Below are 26,516 nucleotides of genomic sequence, written 5' to 3'. Positions count from 1 at the left end.
CAGTAGAGAGGCAGTTTGTTGTTTGAGTGACAGCTGGAGAAGGAGGAGGTCCTCCTCCTCGAGCAGGAGGAGCCACCCTGCTCGACGAGGAGGACCTCCTCCTTCTCCCCCTCCTCGAGCAAGAGGAGCTCCGCTGACGCTGCGGGGCTCTGAAAGCTTCGGCCCTGGCCTGACTCCAGCTGTGAGTCAGTGTGGAGCAGCAGCACGCCTGTAGTGCAGGGCCTTATTGTGGCCAAACGCGCCCTCTGGTGGCCGTGTGGGAGGCCTGCAGCTCTGGATGCCAGCAGCTGTTAGCAGATGTTGGGCTTGTCAGCCCAGCAGAGCAGATCATGTTAAATGGATCATGCAATGAATATTTAATTTTATTTTTAATTTTTTTTTCACATTTTTTCCACTTTCACTTTCATGTTAATAGGCCGACAGATGGTCGACTAAACACACTGGTTGGCTAATGTTAACGTTGGCTAGCTGCCGGCTAGTTCTGTTCCAGGGTGTCAGTCTCTGTGGCTAACGTTATCCTAGCTAGGCTAACAGGTTTGTTTTACTGAGAACAGCCACAGCCCTCCACCTTGACTTTGGTCAGCAGCTAGCTAATGTTAACTAACGTTAGCCACTAAGGCTAAAAAGTATTGATTTTTCAGCCGTGAGTATCGATACATTAAACTCCATTCAAATCCCCCGTGTTCCGTCTGGCACTCTGCTCGCCGCCCATTTCCCCCATTCACGTTGCAGGAGAGCCATTAGGTCAGCCAGCCGCTAGTGTCCATGTAGAGCATTTCTAGCAGGTTACCCGTCTAGATCCTCTCTTTACACAGACGCAGACGTCTTTCTCTCCCTGTTTACGCAGTCAGAGCTAAGAGATTCAGGAGAGAGGCGGCGAATATAAATCCAGCACCTTCAATCCATATCAGTATGCTACAGCAGCGCACTGACATAGATTGTGTAACAAAGTGAAGAGTTGCCACTCCGCTCTATTGTCACTGGCTAACAGCAGCACACTGGCTTAGCTTGTCTATTCATAGAAGAGGTATCACTTTGGCTTATTTTTCAATCTATGTTATCACATGCATACTACTGCTCATTCATTGGTAGCTGAATTGTTAGGTCTGTTTGATAAGTAATTTACATTTTTAAAATAATAATAATAGTTTAACATATTGTTAAATTACCGGAGTCAAGCCAAACTAATTTTCTCATCACAGCTTTGATTCATTTTGTCCAGCATTTGCAAACTGTAGACTCTCTGTCCAGTCAGAGCCATATATTGTGTAACTGATTGATGCTTTCAGTTTTCAGTTCAATTAATTCAATCCAAGTCAATGGAACACTCACAAGATGTCACCAAAATCACTCTGTCCCTTTAAAATCTTTCAGAAAATGATGTAAGTGTATCGAATCGTATCGAATCGTATCATTGGCCGAATATCGTGATATATATCGTATTGTGAGCTGAATATCGCGTATCGTATTGTGAGATTAGTGTATTGCTACAGCCCTATTAGCCACACAGACGGCGTGGAGCTGAGCCAGGCAGTAACGAGCTGCCAGTGGGTTGGACTCACGTTAGCATTAGCCTGAGCCGGGTGTTTACGTGAGCTTATGTCGGCCTGTTAACATCAGTCTTCTTCATTCAAAATGCATTTTCAGCGTCGATACACTGATTTTGTTTCCAGCAGTCAGACGTGTGCATCACTTTGCAGTGTCCTCTGGAAACACTGCGGCTGTCGTTTGGTCTCTAAATGGCGAGCATGTGCTGTCAAACTCAACATGTTTTGTTTGTGTGCATCTTCAGCTGCAGTGTGCTAAGCCCTCAGGGCCACCGTACACTGCTGATCTTGTATTGTTGTACTCAGGTGAACGATGCTGACTGTTTGATCTTGAACCCCCCCGCAGCTCTGATGAGAGATGTGTTCATGTCCCGCCCACCTGACCTGTCACCACTCTCGCCTCTGACTTGATGGACCTGCCAATCAAGCTTCAGCTCGACCTCTTCACTCGAAGGAAGTCAGCGCAGGATTCTCAAACACCACAACCTGAACGCACACACACACACACACACACACACACACACACACACACACACACACACACACAGTCTCAAACAAGATGTACGCACATGAAATTAGACTCACACGCACATATTTCAAAATGCTGCGAAAGCCTCATTGCAGGGTCAAAGGTCACACCGAACCATGCCAGGCCGGCTCTTTAAAGGTGCCGAGTGTGGGATTTTCTCTTCCATGAATCACTGTGAAACAAGACGTGGTGATGTTTAAGCTGCCGCCACCCGGCCGCCTCCTCCTCTTCCTCTGGCCTTCATCACTGATGTGAGACCTGGCTGGGAGCTCGTGCTGCTGCTCAGCCACAGGCGGTGCTAATGTTTTCTACACCAAATGTGAGACAGAAAATCCTACATGGTTCCCACTGAGGGAAATATCGGTGCTTGGTAAACAGATCTGGGTCCAGTAATGTTGAGTGTTTGTTTTAGCCTTCTTTGAATACCTGATGGGTGGGGTTTGCCATTTAAGAGCATTTTAAAGCATTAGAGTTATTAATCAACACTTGACTTTGGTGTGATTACATATATTTCCGACAGACTGTGCATTATCCAGTGTGGCAGACTCCACCCACCTGGCGCTCCAGGTGGATTAAAACAAGCCCTAAGAGCTGTTTCCAGCTGTGTAGTAAACCCTGGACTCCGATCAGCAGTGTGAGTATGGCTGCCAAACGCACACCACTCAACGCTGAGAGAGATTATTCTGATTTTTACCTCAAGACATTCAGTGGCATGAATTTGATGTTTTGATGCAGAGGATCAGCCCACACTTAAGATCCAAACTAACAGCAAGAAGTGAACATTTTTACCTTTACAAAGAGAATCTCCAAAGCAGCGGAAACACTTTCAAAACGTACACACACACACACACACACCCGTATCTGCTTTAATCCAAGCAGGCAGATTTTTAGCAGAACTACAAAGTGACGTCAGTCAGACGCAGCGATCAGAGATCAGAGTTTCTCATTAAGTGTCAGCAGTTTCAGGGATCTGGATGCTGCAAAACCAGATCAGCTCTGTGATCCACATCAGCCTGCGACTCGTACACTGAGGTTTGTGCCTGAATCCTGACAAATGTCAGTGTGGAAATATGATTTCCAAGGCCGTAACGCCCATATACATTGAGAGGTACAAGTCCCCCCCAATGTTCAGGCACTCCAAAAATGCCCCCCCCCCCCCCCCCCCCCCCCCCCCCAAAAAAAAATATTGCTGGAATATATTAGCAATTCAGTGTTCCCGGGATATCTGTCCCCACCAATGCTGAAATGGTGGTTTCGGCCCTGATGATTTCCATGCCAAAAAAAAATGTAATGACATTATTTCAGTGTTCGCAAGGAAAGTTGGAGAGATATTTCTGCCTTTAACTGAAAAATTACTTTACAACTAAAACATTACAGAGACAACAAGACAAGACAACATGAGTGGCTGCTGTCTGATATTTAATTAAATCAACAGTCCAACCGTAATCCCTCACTGCGGCGAGACAGTCCTGAGACTTAATGTGATCATTTCAAAACGGAAGCTTTCTCTTGTGTTTGCATCTTGGCCTCGACCTGCATCACCACTGCAGAAGGTCCAACAAAAATCAAGCTCTGCGTTGCAAACATGAGTAAAATCCAAGTGTGTTCAGCTTTCCAGCTTCCAGTTTTTTTTAAATATTAAGTCTGACTAAATGTACTTATTTTCTGTATTATTAGTTTCCCTCCTTACATCAAACAAGCATTAGAAATTATTTGCAGATACAATGTGAGGAAAGAAGAACCATCGTAGAGAATCTGAAAAAGTCTGTGCAGATGTGAAAGGTGGAAATGATGATCAATTTGAACTTAATGCAAAAAAAAAAAAAGGAAAATCCAGGTAGCCAGGCCGTGGATTACACATCAGCCGTGCTCCGTCGTGCCTGTGTTGACAGATTAGATCCTCCCACAGGCTCAAGCCTTGTTTTTTAAAATGTGCACCATTTTGGGCTCTCTGGCCTCTGCTGTGTTTTCCGAGCCGGGCGTGTCGACCTCGACGTGCACGAGACCAGCCGACCTCTGTCTGTCCTCACTCCGACTGACGAGCAGCAAAAACCTTTCAGTGGCATGTTTTTTATATATATAGATGTTCTTTTATATACTTTATGTACCACACCTTTTTTGGAAAATGATGCATTTACTAGAAAACATTTCTACGGTCTCCTGTTGTGAACGGGACTACTACTAATACTGTATTATTGACTGTGTACTTGTTCCAAACCTGCGTCAAACACTGCAAGCTGATGTTGTGTGTTTGTTTTAGTCTTGACTGCAGTCCAGGTGGGCGGGGCTTACAGCATCAGCACCATCCCGGTAGGGCCAGGTCAGCTGTCAGTCACAGGAACACTGACTAAATTGACTTTAAAATACTTTTCTGTGATAGTCCAGACTTAACGGCGTCCTGTGTGGCAAACTCCACCCATCTGGCACGTCAAGTGGTCTAAAACAAGCATACAGCAGGTTGGCAAATGCTGTTTGACCCTGGTTTGATTTGCTCTTTTTATTTTGTGATGATGTAGTATGATTTAACTTGCAGTATTCAAGCAGTTTGTCTTCCTAGAATTCATGTGCAGACTAAGCGGGACAAATAGTCGAGGTAGCTCATTTACATACTCGTTAGAAATGGACATTTTTAAACATTAGTATTCACATTTATTGTTGCATTATGAGCTTGAAATGTGATGCCTTGTAAAGGATCGACTCAGCATAAACTGGTTGAGAGCACACTTCTCTTTATTTGATTGTTTTTTGCAGTGTCTTATGAAATGTTGCGATGCTATCAGCCCGTCCCAGACGAGGATGTTTGTTTTATATTTGTCCAAAAATCATGACGTCAACATCGGCCACAGTCCACACAGTGTCCTTTTTAAAAAGTGCAATCTAAGAGACCATCAGATGTTAAAGAATGTTATTTGTCTCTGGTGTAAGTGCAGTGCAGAGACGCTGGAGGTGACACACACACACACACACACACACACACACAGTCACATTAATATCAGCACACCACCATGACTCATAAGACTATGTTTTATTTCTAAACGTTAGCTCTTCCAGAACTGACTGTGCCTTGTTTATTGTTCATCTGTCTCTTAATAAAATACTTTTCATCAAAGGTATTTCTCTCTGTCCTCTTGTCCTGTTCACGCACACACACACACACACACACACACACACACACACACACACACACACACAGGATCCCAAAGTCTGCGCTTTTCAAATCAGAGACGATGAAACTCTTGTGTGTTTTTTCTTTGTGCTGCCTGTCTTGTGTTTCTTCTTGACTTAAATAAAGCTGTTCTGAGGAAATGTGAAGCGCTGCTCGTGTCGTCTCTGCCAGATCCTGTGTGAGTCCTCACATGGACTGACGATCAGCGCCATCTGTAGGTGATGACTGGTAAATCTTTCCCGGAGCTCATCAGATCACAGAAACACAAAAAAGCTCTTTATATATATATATATATATATATATATATATTATCTCTTCTGATTATTTTTTCATATATTTTTCATTACCCTTTATGGCTGTCAGAACAGGAAAATCAGATTCCCTGTGGTGGAATTCTTCCTTTTGCGTTCTTCCCACAGAAATTGAATGGGAAGATTGGATGTAACGCTCAGCTTCAGTGGTTTGGCCGGTGAAGAGTAAATGTGCAGATAATGCTGTTTGCTCCCGGCTGTTTTTCTGGCTCAAACACAAAATAGCAATATTTAATGAAGGCCAGCAGCCAAAACAAACCAAACGCAGCTTCAAATGAGCCCATTTCCTCTAGGTTTGATGCAACATGTCAGAGGACACGCTGCCTGCATGGAGAACTGACATGAGGATCTACAGAAGAGAAACGCTGGTTAAAGCTGCAGCGGGCAACATCTTCATGTCAAAGTGCGTCAGTCTCAGAGGTTGAAATCACAACAACGCCGGAAATCACACTGCTGCTAAGTGAGCCTCCTAAAAGACTCATTTGAGCTGTTTAATTTGTGCCGTGCAGACGAGTGCAGGTGATAAATCCAAACTTTAATAGATAGATAGATAGATAGATAGATATACTTTATTGATCCCAACCAGGGAAATTCTGGAAAAAGAAAAGAGAAATGTAAATGATGAGTGAGCCTCCTCTCTGGCTGCACCTCCGACATTTTACTGAACCCTTCAGCTCCGTCCTGAAATTAACAAGCAACAAGTCCAGAAAATTAACAAAAAAGAAAAAAAATCCTCCCTTTTACTTGATTTTAAACATAAAATTGTAATAATTATACATATATTTTCGGGACATTTTTCCCCTAGTTTTTGATAATTTCCTAATCTCTCTCTCTCTCTCTCTCTCTCTCTCTCTCTCTCTCTCTCTGTGTCTTTACTGGGTTTTTTTTTAAGTTAATTTCCAGGTCATTTTCTTGTAACCTGTAACTCATTTCTCACTAAGTGGCTCAGTGCCTGTATTTCCCATCTTTTTGAAAGAAATCAAGTGGCTCAGCTCAGGTTTTAAAGGGGTTAAACACTTGTGAAAGGCGTCTGTCGCAAAATCTGACGTCGCTCCAGGTTTCCAAAGGCCAGTGGTTTCTTCAGGTAACAGCACATCACTGGTGTCACTGGTTTGGATCAAAAAGTCCTTCACAAATTAAAAAACAACAAACAAAACATGGTTTACCACGTTATTTCAAGACACCACTATAAGATTTTTTTTTTTTTTTTTGTAGTTCCTGCTGGTCACCAGTAGAGGTCGGTAGAGGTCATAGATTCGTTCCTGCCCCTTTAAGCTCACCCTCCTGAGCTGTGAAAACTCACTTAGCATCTCCATCCTCATACGTCAAACTGCAACAGCGTTTCTTGATGTGGTTTGTTATGAATCACAGTGTCAGTCTATCAGAGGCTTCTCTTATCTCAGCGGTGCTCAAACTGGGGTCTGGGGACCACCAGGGGTCCTGTAGGAGGTTACATGGCGTCCCCAACAAAAGGAGGAATATATTAGTTGATCTTTTGTGGCTTTTTCTGGCAGCTAGAACAACAAGGCAGCGTATAATGAAGATATACATGCTGATTTCTTTTTTGATTTATAGTCTCTGCAGTTTGATTCTGGCTCGGCTGCAGCAGCTGTTGTTTCCTCCTCTTAAACGGGTATCGATGGTTTGTTTAAATATTGTGTCATGTATTTTGGGGATCCTTGACGTAAAAAAGTTTGGAAACCCCCGCGCCTTATCTGACCAGCTGTCCTCTGCTGGCTGTGCAGAAGATGTGGAAACAACGTGAGTGTCAACACAGCCGCCCGGCCCTGCGTCTGTAAGGCTCTCAGCACACAGGGAAGTTCCCACGGGGGCGGCAAAGTCACCGCTCTGCCCTCCACGGCGAGGGACGTCCTGAAGCAGCCAGCGGGCAGCAGCTCGCTTCATGATTAGCCAGCGCTGGTTGATCAGTTAGACAGTCAGGTTTAGGATTGGCAGCCAAAAAGCAGGTGAAGTAACACAACAAAGCAAAACAAAACAAAATGCAAGTGGCCCTGGATGGCATCTCACCTCAAAAACCGCAAACCAAAACAAGATGACACACAGAAAGCTGGTGGAAATGAAATTTCAATTTCCTGAAGGAGAGAGACAAAGAAACAGCAGATGCAGAGAAATGAAAGGAGTAACCATTAAACAGCAAGGAGCACACATGGAGCTGACAGCTGCCTGTGTGTGTGTGTGTGTGTGCCACTCTCCTGACACACACACACACACACACACACAGGCAGCTGCATGTTTTGATGGTGAAACAGCAAAAATTTCCGTATCAACTACTTTCCCTCCTTCATTCATCTGCCTGTAACCGTGGTTACAGTAAGCACTGACATTTCTTCTTTTCGTTTCTCGTCAACGGGCTGGTCCAGCTTCTCCTTTTGATCCAAAATGGCTGACGCCCTCGAATGATGAATTCCCACGCCTTACCCAAAAAAAACACACACACACACACACACACACACACACACACACACACACACACACAAGAAGAAAAAGTATGGATTTGTACTATGAGTGTAGATGAGTGTTGGGAATGCACATTTATTTTGTCTTATTTTGACTCAGAAATGTTGTGTATTTTCAGAATCACGGCTGCGGTTTACTGAGACACGCCGTGCCAGCTGGCTTTGCTCACGAGGGCAAACTCCTCTCCATTCAGTCTCGTCGGTGCCGTTTTGATTTTAAAGAGGCCTTTGATCTTGTGACTCATAATCATAATCATAAATCTCTTTGATCAAAACCGTCAAACGTGAATTTCTCTGCTGACACGCTGACATGGACGCAGTCTTACTTTTAGTTTTTTAGTTTAAAGAAGCAGCGCGCTCACCTTTTATCTACCTGTGCAGTTGGAGTTCCACAGGGATCAATTCTTGAACCGGTTTCGTTTAATTTATATATTTATATTATGATGATCCTCTGATCCTCCAACTCACTGCTGTGTTGAGACAAGTGTCAGACTAGCTGGCCATGCGACTGCTGTCATACTCTTACTAAGAGCAAAACTGTAGGCATGGACATGTCCGCCTGGCATGCTAACTAAGCAAGAAGTGATAAAGATTGTTGGCATGATAACTGATTCTAGCTTAAATTTTAAGAAGCATGTAAAAAAAAAAAAAAAAGTTTTCTATCATCATTGTGCCATTATAAAAATAGCAAACTCTTGGCTTAACTATTGTTGTGTATAATCCTCACCTAAACAACAGAACTAAACTGAACTAAGCTAAACTCTCCCTCTTTAAAAACGGACTGCTTTAGTCTACATTTAGTAGCTTTTAAAGGCAATATGACCACCAAGCACCGGGTTTCATGGTCTGATCAGAGTTTAGCCTTCAGATCGGCGGCTCTGTGTGAATCCACCCGGTTGAAATTCCAAAGTCAGACCATGGCCTCATGAAGTGTGATTTTCCTCTCACTTTTTCACTTCACAAACTAACTTTCAGGATCGAGGGTCCTTGGCAACCAAACTCATAATATCAGTATAAACTTTTAATTTTGCCATTCCAGTTCAGTTGACCAACCCAATCAGGGTGAAAGGTGAGTCAGTTCTTCCTCGCCAACATGCATGAACTTTCCGCCAAATTTCATACAAATCCTTTCATAACTTTTTGAGCCATCGTGTGAAAAAACAAACAGGGACATGAAGTGCCAACAGAGCTGGACGCTTCTAACGTGCGGTTTCTCCGGTGTTTCTTCACTTCTGCGTCACATCTTTCATAATCTGTGCTCCTCCGTCACCGCCGCGGTTTCTTCAATTTGGTTTTCAAACTCTCTTCAGCTCCAGGTGGCAGTAGCACAGTCAGAAAATCAGACCTATTTGCCTGAGTGATGGTCAGCTTGGCAGATTCTGTGCGGAGGGGGTGGGGGTGGTGTGTGTTTGGTGTTGTGCCTTCACCAAATACAATCATTAACTTGATGGCTCTGTGTTTTCGATGTGTGTTGTGGCGTTACCTGCGTCAAAAGGAGGTGAGAGGTCGACTCAGTTCAGGTCAGGCCAGAAACACAGTTACCTCATGAAGATGATCTGAGTTGGAGATGTGAAGAACAGACCAACAGAAACAGAAGCACAGTAACTGCAGCAGACAGACACAGAGACTGCTGCCATATTGGTTTTATTTATTTTTTTTATTTAATTGTGATTTAAAACTTGACATTTGCAGGATGTTTGGATTCCACCTGTACCAATAACTGTACCATCAACATTTATGCAATGAACACTAAAAATTACATAAATAAAAAATGGGGGGTTGCATATGTGTATATCCAAATTCAGAACACCTTAACATAAACTCCTGAGTCATCACTGAGAATTATTGAAAATATTCTTGCCACTCTCAAATGACTGATCAGCTGTGGATCAGCTGTGCAGCGTGCATGATGTTTTCACACTAAGAAGAAAAAAAATCACAAATGAGTCCGAGACATTAAACAGTTAAACTTCTCAGCTTTTATTGTTCATATAATTTTGTGCATTAATACAATGTACAAAGAATCATTTTGTAAATATTACAATCCATTAAATACTTTGATTTTTCTTCCCCTCGCACCGCTACGAAATGAAACTTAAAATACATTCAAGGTCTCTGAACACGTACAGCCGCTCAGCAGAGGTGGATCAGTAACAGAGCCGGGAGAAGCCAGCAGAGTCCAGACGTTTCCCAAACGGGCTGGTCGGGATCCTGTCAGGTTCTCAGTTCTGGTGCAGATTTTGGCAAGGAAGCTGTTACTTGCCTGATCAATCCTGATAAAAAACATATTACATCTGCACCAAGACAAATTCAGGTGTATTTAATGAAGTTAGGAGATGAAAGGTTTAGATTGTGGGCCTCATACTGTTCAACATTTTCTGAATAATAATAGTTTTTTACATCATCCTTCCCTGAGCGAACACAGAGGAAACACACAGACCGCTTCACATCTCGAAATGTCTAACATTTGTCATGCTATCAGTGTCTGCCCACTGAGCTTCAAATCAACACAACCTGATTTAGCCATCACCACAACCCTGCCTGACTCAAACCTAAATGGCAAAAATATACAAAATTCTGAATTAGAAATGGAATACAGTCAGTTACCGTGGAAACAACAGGTTTCTGTAATGGCACGCCATCGGCCTCAGTGAGGGACCGACAAGGCCTCAAACAGCCCATCACTGATGGGAAAGATAGACAACGTCTCCAGACAGCTGAAAACACACACACACACACACACACACACGTATACCTTTACATCTCTATTGTTGTGCAAGACCCTCGTGACTCTACACTAATTTACCTTAAAATGAAATAATGAAATGAAATAAAATAATATATAAAAACATCTTGTCATCAAGCTAGAGAGAGGGCTGTGTTCAAGTTGCTGAAAAGTTCATGTTGTTGTCACGAGGCTTTCACACAACAGCCCACATGTGAAGGTAGAAACACACAGACACTCCCTGATGTGCCACAGACACAAGCCATCTCTTTCTCTCATGTCACAAACATATAATATTAAATCAATAATTATTAAGACACTTTTCATTTAGAAATCTATAGAAGTCGCTCCACCCTTTGTCCTTCATGACATTACAATGAGCCAATCAGAGCTTATTAGCTTTGTCTAAAATAGCGTGATAGGACGCCGGGTCCTGATGCTGGTGAGCTGCAGCCAACCAGGAAAAGTGCTGGGCAGCACATGATTTTGCAGTCCAGGTTTTTTCGGCCATCATTCAGCATTTTGCTGGTACCTTGTGCAGCGCGGTGACTGCAGTCGGTCAAAATCGTGCTGTTTTGTCAACTGAACAACATAAGTGCTAATAGGAGGCACCCCATGTGCCAAAAAAACTTCAGGTACACAAACGGGACAGTCTGTCAGTCAAGTGTCCTTGTCATCAGAAAGTGCATGTTGCAGCTGGTGGACGTCTCCGTCACTCCTCCCCTCTCTGGGACGTGACTGGACCTCCTCGTACGGGGGAGGCGGGTTATCTGGGCTTTGACTGGTTTGGTGGAGGTGAGTGGCGTCCGACTGGTTGCTGGGAGTCGACTGGTGGCAGCCGGGGGCCTCCTGAGCCAATAGGAGTTGCGTGGGCCCGGGACCCGCGCAGGAGGGCAGACGCTGCCCCCAGCTGCCGTACACCGCCTCCTCGTAGGAGGGCAGGGAGACGGGAAGGCCGTCCACCATCAGGTCCATCTGGTCTGAGGGCCGGCGGCTGCAGGGGCACAGACAGAAGCAAATGAAGCTCAATCAAATCGGTGTTATTCGTGTTATTCATAAAAAGATTCCCTTGAGCTTTGAAGTTCTCTGGTTACAGGACAAACTTCACGTCCACCTCTCTACCCGCTCTAAACACATTTGGACATTTTCCGGCAGCCTGTTGCTACACATGCAGAAGTAGAGCGGTCGCTGCCTGATGAGGCGTTCACCTGTGAGCGACATGTGAGCCTGTGTGTTTACATTTCATGGCACTGCAACGCACACAAGCAAACCTGCCGAGCATGTCGGTTTACATTTCATGTGGAAGCTGCACTACAGCACCCTGAAGGCCAGCTTCACCAAAAACGTGCAGTGTTAAGTCAGCATTAAGACTTGTCACTGACACCAGACAATCTTGTTGAGTCGTCAGAGGTTTTGTCAGTGGTCTTGCACACGCTAAAGGTTTTTACTCACATTCAGGGCCAAAGAGTTTTTCTTTAAAACTGCCAAATAAAGGGGATCGCAGTCTTTGGCTTGATTTAAACTCTGAACCACGTCTATACTCACATGATGAACTGCTACTCTGTAAATATTTGAAATACAATACAGCTATAGTCAGCATACTGATATTGAATCTACTACAATAAATTTCCTTGAATCTCACAAAACAAGTACAGCTTTCACTACTTGTTCCTTTGTGACCACAGCCATCAGATTAGCAGCTCGCACGTTGTGGCCAGGATGATTTCACACAGCACGTCTCAAACTGAAAACGAAAAACCACCTTAGTGCTAATCTGATCACCTTTCCTGTTCACAGAGAAACTGGATATACAACGAATTCATTCTTAGAATGTTCCAAAGGGAAATTTCTCGGGCTGCAGCGGCCTATCTCACCTGTGTGAGTGACAGGGGTAGAGGCGGGACTTGATGATCATGCAGGCGGTGGTGGTGAGCAGGAAGATGGACACGCCCACCGCTGTGGTGGCGACGCTGGGCAGAGACTGGGCTCCCTTATCATCCTGGTTCACACTGTGTCTGTCTGGGGAACAGAACAGATATTGTTTACAACTAAATCCACGTCAGATGCTCTTCAGAAGCCCTTTGCTCTGCTAACATTGTGAGGGACTGACACCAAAACCTGATATTTACTGTTGACACATTTTCTGTATTTAATTTCCTTTACAGCAACTGAGAATATCTCACTGTGACATCACAATGTTCACATGTGGCAAGCTACCCAACGAGGTGAGAAAAACGCAACACAAACAACAAAAATGAACCCGCAATTGCAAAATACATGTGTTGAGGTTGGAGTTTTCTTTCAAACGTTGCACAACTGACATTATGAAATATCTCTACTGCATATCACAACATCTACCATGGCAAAAATCATTAATAAAGCTCTTCAGCTACCTGTAGGATACATTTATTGGTGTGCATTTTGCAGGACATACAACATAATTTGGCACCTTTGGACACAGAATGGGTGGACCTGATGGGAATGAAGCATCGTGTCATGCGACTTCTCATCAGCCACAACATGATGGAATTACAGTGCAGCGGCTCATCACATTTTCCAAAATCAAACTGCACACAAATCGTAGTGGAACAACGCACTGTACATGGCCAATAATAGACAAAGATCAAATACACAATCTATGAGAGGAAGCGATCTGTCGAGTTATGTGGTTTGCTGCAGCACACGTCGGCACGGCAGTAGCTTTCCGTGAGGTTCTGTCAGTGTCGACGCAGAGGAAATGTTTAATGGTTATTATGGTGGCTTGGACCGCTTCCTCTTTCTGCATGGCGACTTCCTGTCTGAGCATGTCACAGTGAATTGCAGCAGAGGAAGTAAGAAAGTGAGCTGTGGAAAGTAAAGCTCTGAGTTCCCCTGCATGGAGTCACAGTGCGTCTAGCTGCTTCCATTAAAGTAGGTCAAGAGATAAAGGACTTGTGTTGTTAGGTATACAGAGCGGCTGGGGCCAGACCCCCGTCCCAAGCTGCTCTGGGGGTTTAGTGACGTATTAGTGCTGTGCTGTTGAGGTTATATAAACACTCCACATCCCATTAGGGCCTCAAAGCCACCACAGGTCAAACGTGTGATCGTGCAATTCAAAGGTTGTTAAACCAGCATGTAACGACCCAGAATGGCAGAAAACACCCACAAAACAGACATCGATTCCTTACTCTGTATCTAATCATGTCCAATAGGGGAAGGTTTCGCTAATTCCTGAGATGACTTTAGATGAAAACTGAAATTTTTTTTGTGGTGCACCGCCACAGAAAACAAGCCTAACCAGCAATGGCTGAACATCGCTACCACCCCCACCTCACCAACCATGATGGAAAAATGTAGGTCTTTGCTGTGCAGTGTACCAGTGTCACACTGCATCATTTCTGGGTAATAATGCCCTTCAAAACAAAACAAAAAAAATTCAACAGTTTTCTCCTGCTGCTACTTTGAGTGCGAAGTTCCCTAGTGCGGTTTTAAATCAGCTTAAGATTATTAAAGGTTTGGGTTTTCAAAGTAAAACCTCTCGTCAGTTATCACATAAATAGGCCGTTTGGTACACATTTTAATCTAAAGTTACTTACAGTAACCTAAATGCACGCATTTCTGTCTCTGGTAGCCCCAGTGGAAAGTAAACCCTGTAACCTTGGCAGCATTACTTTACCCGCTGAATTATACAGGAAATCAACTAAATCCTCTTGCCATGTTCTATGCGGCGAGCTCCTTAAGACCTCAGCGATAACAGAGCTGTCTACTTCCTGAATAGCCATAACAATAAGGAACTATCGTGAGTAATCGGCCTCAGAGGCTTCAGGGTCCAAGCTGCGATGAGTCATGTGGTTAATTATACGCTCGAGTAACTAAACATGAATGCGATGATGCCCACTGATGCTGGGAAATTTTAAAAGTTATTAATGGATGACTGAGAACATCTGCTTACTAATAGCGAGATGCTCGGCATGCAGGGAATCTTAACATATAATGTATGCCTTTTGGTAGGAGGGTTAATATCTCTTCAAAATAATTACTTTACATCTTCATTTAATTCCTCTAATTCATATTTTTAATTTTAGTGGTAATTCAGTGGCAATCCCAGTGTTCATTTAGCATGTAATGTTTCAAAAGCAGCTTAAGCTATTCACTGCACAATGACTCTTGCCCCACCCTCGGCACCGCCTTACCTTTAAGAGGAACACAGGTGGGTACTACTGGCACCCACTTCCCATGGCGGCACTTGGAGGTGCGGACCTTGCTGGGGATGTGGTACCCAGGCTCGCAGAAGAAATGGATGGAGCTCTTCTGGGGGAAACCTCGGCAGGGGGACGGGTCGCAGCGGAAACCACCGTGTTCTGGCACCAGAGGGTGGCTGCAGTTACCCAGTCTGCCTGCCAAACAGTGACAGCATCCTGTTAATAAGTGTCTCGACAAGCACTTTTTTTTAAAATGAGCATTGCCAAATTAGCTGTGATACCTTGATATAATTAGCACAAACAAATGAGAACATGGTGGAAATGACTGGAAGTGGTGGTATGGTTCCCGTTAGTGCTTGTCAATTTGAGGACCACATTTCCCACAAACCCTGTAGCTTCCTGTCACTAAGAGGCTGTTGCTGCTCGCCCCATGTTGGCGTCACTCTGTGTGTGTTTGAGTTTTTCTCTCTACTGAAAATAATACACATGCTCAAGTGTTTTTTCCATCATCTTCTCAGTTCTTATTTTGTTGATGGTAAATTACACTTATGTCTCAAAATGTCTGGTGCTGCACATGGGACCATTCACTGATGCATCTTTAGGCTATTTCTGCTTTGCCAGACATCACACAACAGAAAGCACCAGGTAAGACAGACCAGGGGTCAACAGCACTTTAAGCAGCAGAATAGTGAGCTTTTCACCAGGGGTTCACTGATCTGAAGCCCTGGGTAATAGTACCTACTGCCTCTGAGCAAGGCATGTGCCTGTCAGCTGCTCAGTGGCCGCAATCGCAGCGCTGTGGCTGTGCAGCTGTGAGTGTGTTGCAGTATGAATGGGAAGTAGGATGTGGTTGAAAAAGACCATGCACGCTCAGCAACCCCCCCACCCCCCTCAGTTAAAGGTCCACATGTGCACATGCATCTGTTATCCAGCTCTGTGTCGACGCTTGCAGAGAAGACAGGCGTGGCGTGGTGGATGATGACAGTGTGACAGCCGCTACAGCACTGAGTTATGGTGCGCGGCAGCACAGTGTCAAAGGACAGCAACGTCATATTGTTACTGCATAGCAACAGTAGTAATAACAATATAGTAACAAGTGGTGACATGGCAGAAAAGGGTTGGGTAAAGGGCCAGAGGTCATGCTTGTGGTGCTGGCCAGTTCATTTGTTTAAAACCTTTATTTACTACTAATGTATGTGGAGTATGCATGCTCTTTCTCACCATCAGCTGAAAAGCTGCCCACTATAACCAGCACCTCGGCCTGTTTCATTTCCCCTCTTGGTTCAGAGGTTCAGCCTTCTGCTTGCAAGCCTGCCTTTCTGAAACTATTTAGGTTACGTCTGCCCCCCCCTCCCCAACCAGCCTCTTAGCTGGTGACACTGATGTGTAGAGTAGGTCAAGTGTGAGGGCAAATGTGGAAAAACACTGTCGCACCACACACTTGAAGTTTTCTTGAAGATTTACGATGGAAAGTCACTGAGACTGTGGTGTTCGAGCGCGCTCGTCTCAAACTTAATGCAACAAACTGCCTGTGCCCATATTTCATGTAAATCCTAATGCTACAAAATTGACGTAAGAGTAATTTTTTAGGCCATTCTGCACCAGTGGCAACAGCAGGGTAGACAGAAAGGGTGGTGGCTCACAGACAGTTTTTGAGCAAGTCTGATGGTCAACAATCCCACAGAAGTCCCACAACAGAAATATCATTTAGTTTGAATGCATTTGTATTCATTTTTAACTTTATTTCTTATTGCTTTTTTGGCCAATAAACTGTGTGTATCACCACCTAACAGTAAATTTTGAACCTCTGAATCTCTGAGCAGCTGAACACCGGAGCTGTGCTGACAGTGAAATATCAGCTGATGCTCGGACTGGCAGAGTGGCTTTGTGTTTATGGAGACCGTCTCAATAAACTGAAGGCTTGAGTAGACCACAGACAAGTTTGCATACTTCTTGCACAAAGAAATCATATGAAACAGTGATGGAGAGGAAGAGCCAGCTGAAGTTAGCGTCGTGTATCTGCAGCAGAGTCGACACGCTGAGCTGAACAGAAGACGGCAGGATGTGTGTCAGACTATCTACATTTTTAGTTTCACAATTAATGATACGCAAATTATCTGGCCTAAACACAAACCAATGGTGGCTCTTTAGCTGGATGGTACTGATAATCAAAACCAAATCAAACAAAGGCGTGTTTCGGCAACTCAAACATCATTATTATGATCTTGGGGAGAGGAAGCACTGAACTGCAGTAGCTTTTGGAGATTTCACTTGCTGTGCAGAATACATAGATCCAATTCATCTATCGGTCACTTCATCTGTTCCCTCCTTCTTCGCATCTCTTAGTTGCAGCTAGTACTTCCTCTGCGGTCAGTTTTTTTTCTATGTTGCACATTCTTACAGCAGGAACATCAGTGGTTTCAGACAGGCTCTCCTGGATCGCTGGAGCACGGACAAAACATGCAGTCTTTTTGCTGACTCGAATGGAAACCAGACTCGGCAGTTCCTCAACAAAATGCTTACAGTGTTTCCAGATAGTTCCCTACCAACGGTGTTTCAGTTTCAGGATGCCATTATTGTTAATAATGAATTACTAATATGCAGCAGAGAATCCTGGAAGATTAGTTGGTTCTCCATCATCATCATCATCATCATCATCATCATCATCAAAGTGGTTAGTGAGAAGCTGAAGTTGCTGCAATAACTTTCTCTACATGCTCAAGTGTGCAAGAGTTTTTCCCCTCTTTTATAAAATGAGAGGGTTTCATTCAAAAATGTGTCAACCAGTATTTCTTTCCATAAAAACATACTTATGCTGTAAGTCAAAGTCTTCGAATAAGGGATGTAAATGGTACATAATGTCCTTTAACTTCCTGTTAAGAGTAGGTGTTTTTTTTTGTGTGTGTTTGTTTTTTTTTAAATGATGGCCATATCACTTTGGAAAGAAACTGTATAATTTAGATGCTGTGTGGCAGCTGCAGTGGTTCCCCATTTCTGTGTAACAGTGTAGGTGGAGGTAACGTTTCTTGTACGGTACAACATGGTCTACTTGCCAGTTTTTCCACTCCTTGACTCACACACTAGATTTATTTGTGATCTAATTCCCATGTAAGATGTAATTAAAGCAGGAGAAATACATGCAGGGGAAATGAATGACGGAGCCTGGCTTTCTGCATGCAGCTGATCTGGTGTGCAGGGGGTCAGGGGTCATACCTGCAGTGAGCTGTGGTAAAGTGGCCAGGAGGAGGAGTCCACAGCCCAAACTGATGCGTCCACATCGCCATGGAAACAGAGCTGGCGCAGACATCAAATCAGGCTTCCTGATGGCACAACGGAGATAAAGAGACACATGGTCAGAGGCAGAGCAAACTTACAGCACAGTTTATACTACCTTCTACTGTCAGCCAGTAATATTTATGGTATAAAGTGGTTCATGTAGCATGTTCAAAGATCAACATTTTATTTAAAGGAATTGTGATACCTTAATTGAATTACCATACAAATGAGACCATTGTCAAAACAATCTATCTCATGCTACTGGTATTGATGGTGGTAGTGTTTTTCAAAATTAAAAACACATTTCTCATGAATGCAACTGCAAATACGCTTTTTTCTTTGTTAGTCAAAAGCTTTCTTTTCCTTTACTAAAGGAAAATGATTTTTCCATCAATCTTCCGATCCTTCTACCATCTGCAGAAAGTCTGAAAGCTTTAGCTCTGTTTGATCAGGAGGAGCAGCATAAAGCGAGATTCAACGATACATTGCCACACAATGTAAAATGCAGTGCAGAGCCTACCTTGTTTATTTATGATAACTATATATATGATAACTATACTAAAATCTTAATCTTAATAAAGTCTTAATGTGGTGGTGACTCATGGATGTCTAAGGGTTAGTTCACCTGTAACGCATGATATTAGTATCAACTCATCATGTGTTGCCTTCAGATAAAGAAGGTTTTAGTCTCAAGCTGTCATGGTAAAAAAAAAATGCTGGCCATCTTTGCTTTTACAACATTGTTGTGCTGAAGTAAAAACACACAACCGCTCTTTTCTTTCTTCCATATTAGTTTACCATGAAGGCTTGTGAAGAAACATTTCTTTGTCAGGGATTCAAGGCAGCACACGATGAGTACTTGATACAAATATCATGCATTTTGGGTGAAATAACCCTTTCAAATGCTACATCTAGCACCTTTGAATCTAGAACAAGGCTCTGTTGTCAGACATAACACAACCTGTCCAGGTTTTGCCCTTTCAGTCCAGTCATAGTGAAACTAACACCTTACACTGTTGATAGTTTCAACATTGACCAGAACCTGTATCCATATGACTGGCACTGTAAGCTCAGCCCGCAGCTCTCATCCTGAGCCCAGCACACCACTTTCTTCAGGCTGAAACAGAAACTAACCTTCGCTTGCTGATCACCTCAAGAACCCCCGACCCGCTCTCCAGATGACTGGCACTGCGCTGGGCCCAGACCAGCACTTCCTGTCTGTGACTCCTGTCTACACACCATGTGAACAGATCATGGCAGCCTAAATGCCACAGGGTTTTTGGTGCATGTGTGGGTGTGTTTTGGTGCTCAGTAGTGTGTGCTTCATGCTTTCATGCCAGGAGCAGTGTCAGTCATCTCAAGAATAGCGAGGGAGGGCCCCAGCCACACCACGCCATGCACACTCCAATGAACACCGGATTTAAAACATTACAGAGCTTCAACACACACACACACACACACACACACACATGTGACCGCAGCCTATGTGGGAGGTTGCCTTCTTAGTCATCATGGCCTTCTGTGATATTATAACTTCTGCTGTAAGTTGGAAATTGGGAAACAACAATAGCAGCAGCCAGCTTGGTATTGTGCACAACAAGAAAAACCACAAACACTGATAAGAAAAAAAAAATTCTATTTACCTTCAGACTTTAATTCAGTGCACACAACTCGCAACCGAAGTATTAGGAGAATGCAGTGAGATTAGTTCTTTTCCAAACATTTTTGCTCATTTTTCTGCAAACTTGCATAAAAATATATAAAAAAGTGCAGATGGTCATCATTTAAATTTGACAGTAACATTCATCAAAAGTTAATGCACCTTCAAGAAGAGGCAGGTGTCGCAGTTAAATCCCTGTTGGCTCTCTGTTTGCAATTTACTCACAACTGATCATGTTTAATTTGTGACTTTAACAAAGCAAGACATTTTCTGAAGCTTTCTCTCAGCCTATTGTGCTTTATCACTGTCACAGCTTTGACTATTAATTGTTGTGACTCTAAAAGAGCCTGTGAAAAGCTGCTCGGCTTCACAGAGAACAATTTTCACAAGCTTATTATTAAGCTGTGTGAAAAGAGTGCAATGCATTAACAACGGCACAATCAGGATCATTAGAAACACCATTCTGGCAAGACTTCAGTGCCGATTTTCTCACGTATTTGTTATTTACTGGGTGTTTTGTTTTAGGGTGGAAAAGAATGTTTTTTTTTAATGCAAAACATTGAGCAACACAGTATTAGAGGGCAGCAGTCAAGCCCCACTTTGTGATTTAAACAGATGTGAACCTTTACATTAAATCTTGCCAACCAGCTTTAAAAATAAGTTTTGGACCACCCATGTCTCAGTTTCCTTCATCTCCATATCTTCTTCATGGCTGGGGTAGATTCAATTTACCGGGTCCCTCTGAGGATCAGGCCTAAAACTTTTGGTTTTCTTTAAGACTTTTGTTTCACAGTAAGTGGTCTGCAGTCCCTCGCCCACTGAACCACATCAGACTGTCTGGTAGATCAGTAGCTACCGCAGGAACATGGTGATGAAAGCTGCACAGCGAGCCCATGTTGTACTTTGTTCCTTCTGTTCTGATCACACTGCTGTGACCGGCCCTCTAAGCACTACAGAACTGCCCCTGTGTGTGAGTGTGTGTGTGTGTCTGTGTGTGTACATGACGTGACATGTATGTGTACGTGCTCTGCTGCATCCATGTGTGTATTGTCGGCTGAAGATTCACACTGGTGAGACAGAGAAAGATTTGGTATCTGGAAAATATTCTCCGCTTTATTAAACATTGACTGTCTTCTTTATCCTGCACCTGACACTCAGTTTTGGCATGTACGTGCGCAGTTTTCTGTGTCTCATTACGAAAAACAATATACAATAATACTGAAGTGTATCCCCATCTGCACAATCAAAGTGTTAATGTCTTTTGTTTAACTGCCCTCCTGCTTCAACAGCAACACCTCAAGGCTTACTGAAAGTGGATTCAGTTTGAATTCACGAGGCAGTATGTAGCCTAGCTTTCACCTGCTCTTTCTGTTTGATGGGAAACAGTGGCGTTTGTAGAATTTTTGCACAGTGGATGTACATAATACACACAGAGATGAATAGAAGACATGCTGATTTTGTGTTACTGATCAGAAAGTAGACAGCAAACGTGGCTCAACTGAAAAAAAGCTACCTTTTATTTGGAGTATTTTTTCCCAGTACTTTGTGGGTTGATATAAATATGTATGATGTAAATTCAGAGTATCTGTTATTTTAATTATTATCAAACTGATATAAGCAATATGACAAACTTTAAATAATTTAAAAAAAAAAAACAAAAAAAAACATAAATATGATGGATTTTTAATATTCACCTTGAGCCAACTGAAAACAAATGGTCTAACCATATTTTTTATTTATGACTAGATCACTGGTGCTATGGATTTTCTATCCCTCATAACTGTCATGTGAAGTCATCATTAAGCCAACCTTGCAGATTGTGTGTTGTTGTTTTTTTTTTATATCGTGAGCAGAGTTGCCTCATTCCAGTTTGCTGGTTAGCTGACAAAATGTTTCTCAGGCTCTGCCCATCGATGCTGACTTCAAAGCATGACATAACTTCTGCTTTCAGAGCAACTCTTTTGCAGAACTAAAACACTAATCCCAAACTCATTGATAAAAATCTCAATTGCAAAACGGATTCTCGGTTTTCAGAGCACCCCGGCCCTCTCTCTCTCTCTCTCTCTCTCTCTCTCTCTCTCTCAGCTGAATGTCATATCACAAACTCCTGCATCTGCCTCACCAAGGAAAACATCCACTGATTTGCACGGGTGTAGGAGCATCTATAATCTGACCAGCTGTTGCTATGGAGAATATGCCTGCCACCATGAATGAATCACATGCATGGGTCAGTTAAGGCCACCTGAAGCAGAGACAGACTCCAAGTAAGACAGAAGTTTGCAGATGATTTCATGATATAGACCACCAGAAAAACATTACACTGTAAACCCCCATTTGATAATATTTTGTCCATGTGACCCAAATAAGAGGATTTAACAATTCAGGTAACAATTCAAGGATCCCACTGCCCATTAGGCCCCACAAAGAACAAAACAAACAAACAAACAAAAAAACGGTCTGTGATAGAGGCCTTTTCTGTGATTAAAGTATAATGCATAATAAATTCATCTTAATGCATAAGAGTTGAAACAAAGCCACGAAATCATACAATACAAGAAAGACGTTTCTATTTTCCAAGCATAACCAATCCTTCTTTACAAGGTTGTGGTCAAAGGGCTGGTGCGCGGTTCGCTCAAAGCAACATGCAGGTGCTGAGTGTTCTTGTGTAATACATGGAGGCAAAGCCCCTGGCTGTATCTAGCCTCTCGGAAATTAACGGACTACAGTGGAATAGAAGAATAAGTGGGAAAAGTAATAATAAGCATAGTCTAAGAGAAAATGTGTGTAAAATTGATTATTGGTGATGAAAATGTGTAGCGGTTGCATGACAGTGTACTTTCAAGGGGGCCAAAATTCCTAGCACCGTCCTGCCTGGGACCCCGCCACACACGCACACCCAGGAGCTCTCTGAAGGACCGGTGGCTCATCCTCAAACTCCCCCGGTAATCAGATGAGTGGGCGGCCGCTAGTCCATCTGCCACGGCCGTAGTAAACAGTGAGTCTGTGTGAAAGGCTCCTTTTGTTCCTCGGCAGCGTCAATAGAGCAGATCGGTGTGGAAGCTTCATGAGGTCACCGACAACATGATGACAGCACGGGAAAAAAAAAAGTCGTGGCTAAAAAAATCACTTACACATATTCCTATAATATCACCCATAGTGAGCTTATACTATTATTGCCACGGCTTAATTGCATTTTCGACCCCGTCTGCTCTCCTTACAGCGTGCTGCCCTGTCATATCTGTAGAGTATTCCTCTGAAATGTACGACCGGACGCCGTAACGCCAGCGATAGTTTTGTTTTCGGAAGGGAGAGCCGGGCGAACCGAGCGGACACGGAGCCAGAACTACGTGTCTTTATGATTCCAGTTTGTTCTATTAAACTGTAAACAGTCATTTTGTTCATTTAACATCATTTATGTTCATAAAAATATATTTTGAGACGATAAATTAGGACAGTTGGGCGAAAGTGGAGCCGTTTTATCGCTGGTACGCCTCATCACCGGCCGGCTCAGCTCGAACCGTCAGCGGCTGTCACCGGTAACCACTCCTCGAGCTTCACGCTGACTGAATTTAAAAGGCTTGTTAATATTAATAACCCCTCACCTGTAAAGCGTGTGCACAGGCAGCAGCGGGTGTGTTAGTCCTGTGGCGGCTGGGCTCCGGTGTGGCTCGGTGAGCTGCTCAGGTGAGGCCGGCCAGTCGGTGCGCGCCGCCGCTGCTCAGCAACAAGTGGAGCCGCTCGCCTACTACTCGCGCTTCACACGATCAGCTGTGAGCCACGGGCCGCACGGCGACTCGCCATTGGCTGCTGCGCCCCGGCTGGCCCCGCCCACGGCCACCGTCACGTTCTGGAAATTCTGTCAGTGTGGCGTAGGTGTCTCGGCAGAGGGAAGCTCGTTTTGTTTTGGACGTTTCATATTCCGCTTAACATCCTGCCTTTAAATATAAATATTTAATAAATGTATCAAACCAACTTTACACTTTCTTCACATTCCAATTTTTCTATTACCTTTTTATTTGATGTATTTATTTGTTATCTATTTATTTAAATAATTACCTGTGAATTTCAATAGCTTTGCCACCATGTATTCCCAAATCAACTTTGATATGATTATTTACATCCCCACAACATCTTCATGCTCAACTTTTTTGCCTTTTTTTTTTTTTTTTTTTTTCATTAGTTTTTGTTACACAATACCGTATTTCACCAATTAATCGCCCGGGCGTTTAATATGCAAAATCGACTTGGACCCCGGGCGTTTAAAAGAACCAGGCGGCTATTCGCTGCAGGCCTTTATTTATTTTTGCACCAGGTCATTATCGTGATGACAGCTACTGTCCAACATATTTTCAGTCTGTCGATTTAATATTACGGTACACCCTTTTGTTCTAACGTTAGCTAGCGCTCTTATTTTGACAGAAAACAGAAGCGCCGCACTGTTATTGTGCGGCTAACTGTTTACTTCTGCAAAAATAAGGTGAGTAGCCTTATTTTAGGTTACCTCATTATGATGTAAATAATCGCCCCGGCGGTTATTCGGGTGGGCGTTTAATACGCAAAATGGGTGCAGACCCCAGGCGTTTATAAGAACCCGGCGGCTATTTGCGGCCGGGCGATTAATTGGTGAAATACGGTAATTCCACATTATTCTCAGTAGCATCACTACCATTAACAAACATATCAGAGCTGATTTGGTACCTTTAAGACGCATGGGGGCAAAACCATTGAAATTACCAGGTAAATGTTATGTAATAAATATTAGTGGAAAGCTGATTTGGGACTTCTGAGATGCCTAGTGATGAAGCTGTTGATTTTTGAAGGGCAAAATGATGCTGCATGTTGAACATGCAATATAAAATCAACTTCCTTCTGGTTTGTAGCACTCTCACATATACACATACTCCAAATACACAAGTGCACGCATGCACACACACACACACACACACACACACACACACACACTCATTACCTAAGAGAGAAGTAATTATCAGTAGAGTTCCCCTCTCACCTTCCAGGTGTAGGAGCACACGTGCACAGGAACATGGCTCACACACGTGTGCACATGCACTGTGGGCTACAGAAAAGGAGCAAAACAACACACACACAGAAACAAGATAAAGGAGAAAGGGAGTACTTGTGAGGTCCTTACATATTCTGAAAAATACAAAAAATGTAGTGTTTTGTATTGCATTATCTAGAAATCCATATGCTCTGATTACAAGTTGCTTGTGAAAAATAAGAGGAGTACTTTTAATGTGAAGGCGGGGCATTCAGAAGGCCATTTACCTCTTTATTAAAGGAGCAGTCAATTATATAATAGTGTAAATGAAGATTTTAAATATATGTCTCTTGTAACTGCACCTTAAATTATGTCACGTAATTAACTGAGAAAATATAAATACTTTGATGTGACAGCAGGAAATTCAGAAACCCATTTAAATGAGATTCACCTCTTTATTAAAGGAAGTGCAGATGAAAACTTCTGTTTATGTGCAAACCCTAAATGTTTTACTCAGAGTTATATATAACTCTGATTCCAGTTGTAACCATGAACCCAAGTGATAATTTTAAACACATCTTAACCCTCCTAAACCTAAAGCTATACTGGTAATGTGACACCCTATGACCTTAATCTGTACTCCTCACTCTAATTTAAAACTGTTCTAATTCTAATTTTAATCCCCAAACCAGATTCTAATCCTGAACTAAGCCTCACCTAATACTACTAAAACCTAAAACTATAATTTAAAATCTAATTCATGTTTGTTTTTTGTTTTTTTGTTTTTTTGCCATAATACCAAGCCTTAAATCCTGAACTGGCCCCTTAAAATAAGCATAATGCATGCACTCTGAAAGTTTTCTATCCTTATAGGGGCCACACACACACACACACACACACACACACACACACACACACACACACACACACACACACACACACACACACACACACACACACACACACACACACACAGACACACACACACAGACCACAGCACTAGCTGCCCAGCGGCCTGTAATGGCTGTCACTGTGTGGTGGATCCGGGTCATTTGTTAAGAGTCAGAGCTCAGCTGAAGCGTTGCAGCCTGCAGAGCTGCAGCTGCACGGCTCAGCCTGCACTTCATGATGCTTCTTCTTCCTCCTCTCACTTCTGGCACAATGACTTGACGGAAGTGCTAAAAATACACTCCAACACTGCTGACTTTGCCTCTTGTTATAATATATGCAGCAGAGAATGAGCTCCTTCCGGGGTTTGATTGATGGCCTGTCTTTCAGGTTAACCTGCTGCTGCTGCTGCTGTGTGTGTGTGTGTGCGCGTGTGTGTGCTGTTTATGGACTTCAGTGTGAGGCGTGTGAATAATCAGTCGGTTATGTCAAAGAGTAAAGTATGATTTTAGACTTCACTGTGTCACCTAATTAAAATGTTTCACCTAATTAACTGAAAGAGAAATAATGGTGCAATGTCCACCAGATCATTTCAGTTTTTCATGATTTCCCTCATCCCTCCGTAATATTTAGGAATCAGTGGGCAAGTACTTTTTTCCAGAGCCACCATCTTGCAGTGACATTCAGTAATCATACAAAGGAGACATGTATTGTAAAAGAGCCACAGAGACCAATTTCTCCACCACAAAAGCAGCTA

At 43.2% G+C, this 26,516-nt stretch overlaps 2 protein-coding genes across 2 annotated transcripts in view; one reads left to right on the top strand and one right to left on the bottom strand.

Moving 5' to 3' along the window:
- hif1al (hypoxia inducible factor 1 subunit alpha, like) overlaps positions 1-3,924 on the top strand; it is a 40,793-nt gene extending 36,869 nt beyond the window's left edge. The window contains exon 15 of the mRNA XM_030067444.1: positions 1,894-3,924. Within this exon, the coding sequence (XP_029923304.1) occupies positions 1,894-1,958 (65 nt within the window). The 3' untranslated portion in view covers positions 1,959-3,924. The remainder of the gene's footprint in view (positions 1-1,893) is intronic.
- Positions 3,925-9,994: 6,070 nt separating this feature from the next.
- Positions 9,995-23,627, bottom strand: LOC115369815 (sushi domain-containing protein 6). Its single transcript, XM_030066483.1, has 5 exons — positions 23,475-23,627; positions 18,150-18,256; positions 14,928-15,131; positions 12,630-12,774; positions 9,995-11,749 (listed from the first exon to the last, which is right to left on the bottom strand). Exons 2-5 carry the CDS (start codon positions 18,241-18,243, stop codon positions 11,416-11,418), a joined length of 777 nt encoding a protein of 258 aa, XP_029922343.1. The 5' UTR covers positions 18,244-18,256; positions 23,475-23,627; the 3' UTR covers positions 9,995-11,415.
- Between the last annotated feature and the right edge of the window lie 2,889 nt (positions 23,628-26,516).

Source organism: Myripristis murdjan, chromosome 13 (assembly GCF_902150065.1).
Source record: "Myripristis murdjan chromosome 13, fMyrMur1.1, whole genome shotgun sequence".
In the NCBI taxonomy this organism is placed as follows: domain Eukaryota; kingdom Metazoa; phylum Chordata; class Actinopteri; order Holocentriformes; family Holocentridae; genus Myripristis; species Myripristis murdjan.
This window is presented reverse-complemented; position numbering and strand designations above follow the sequence as displayed.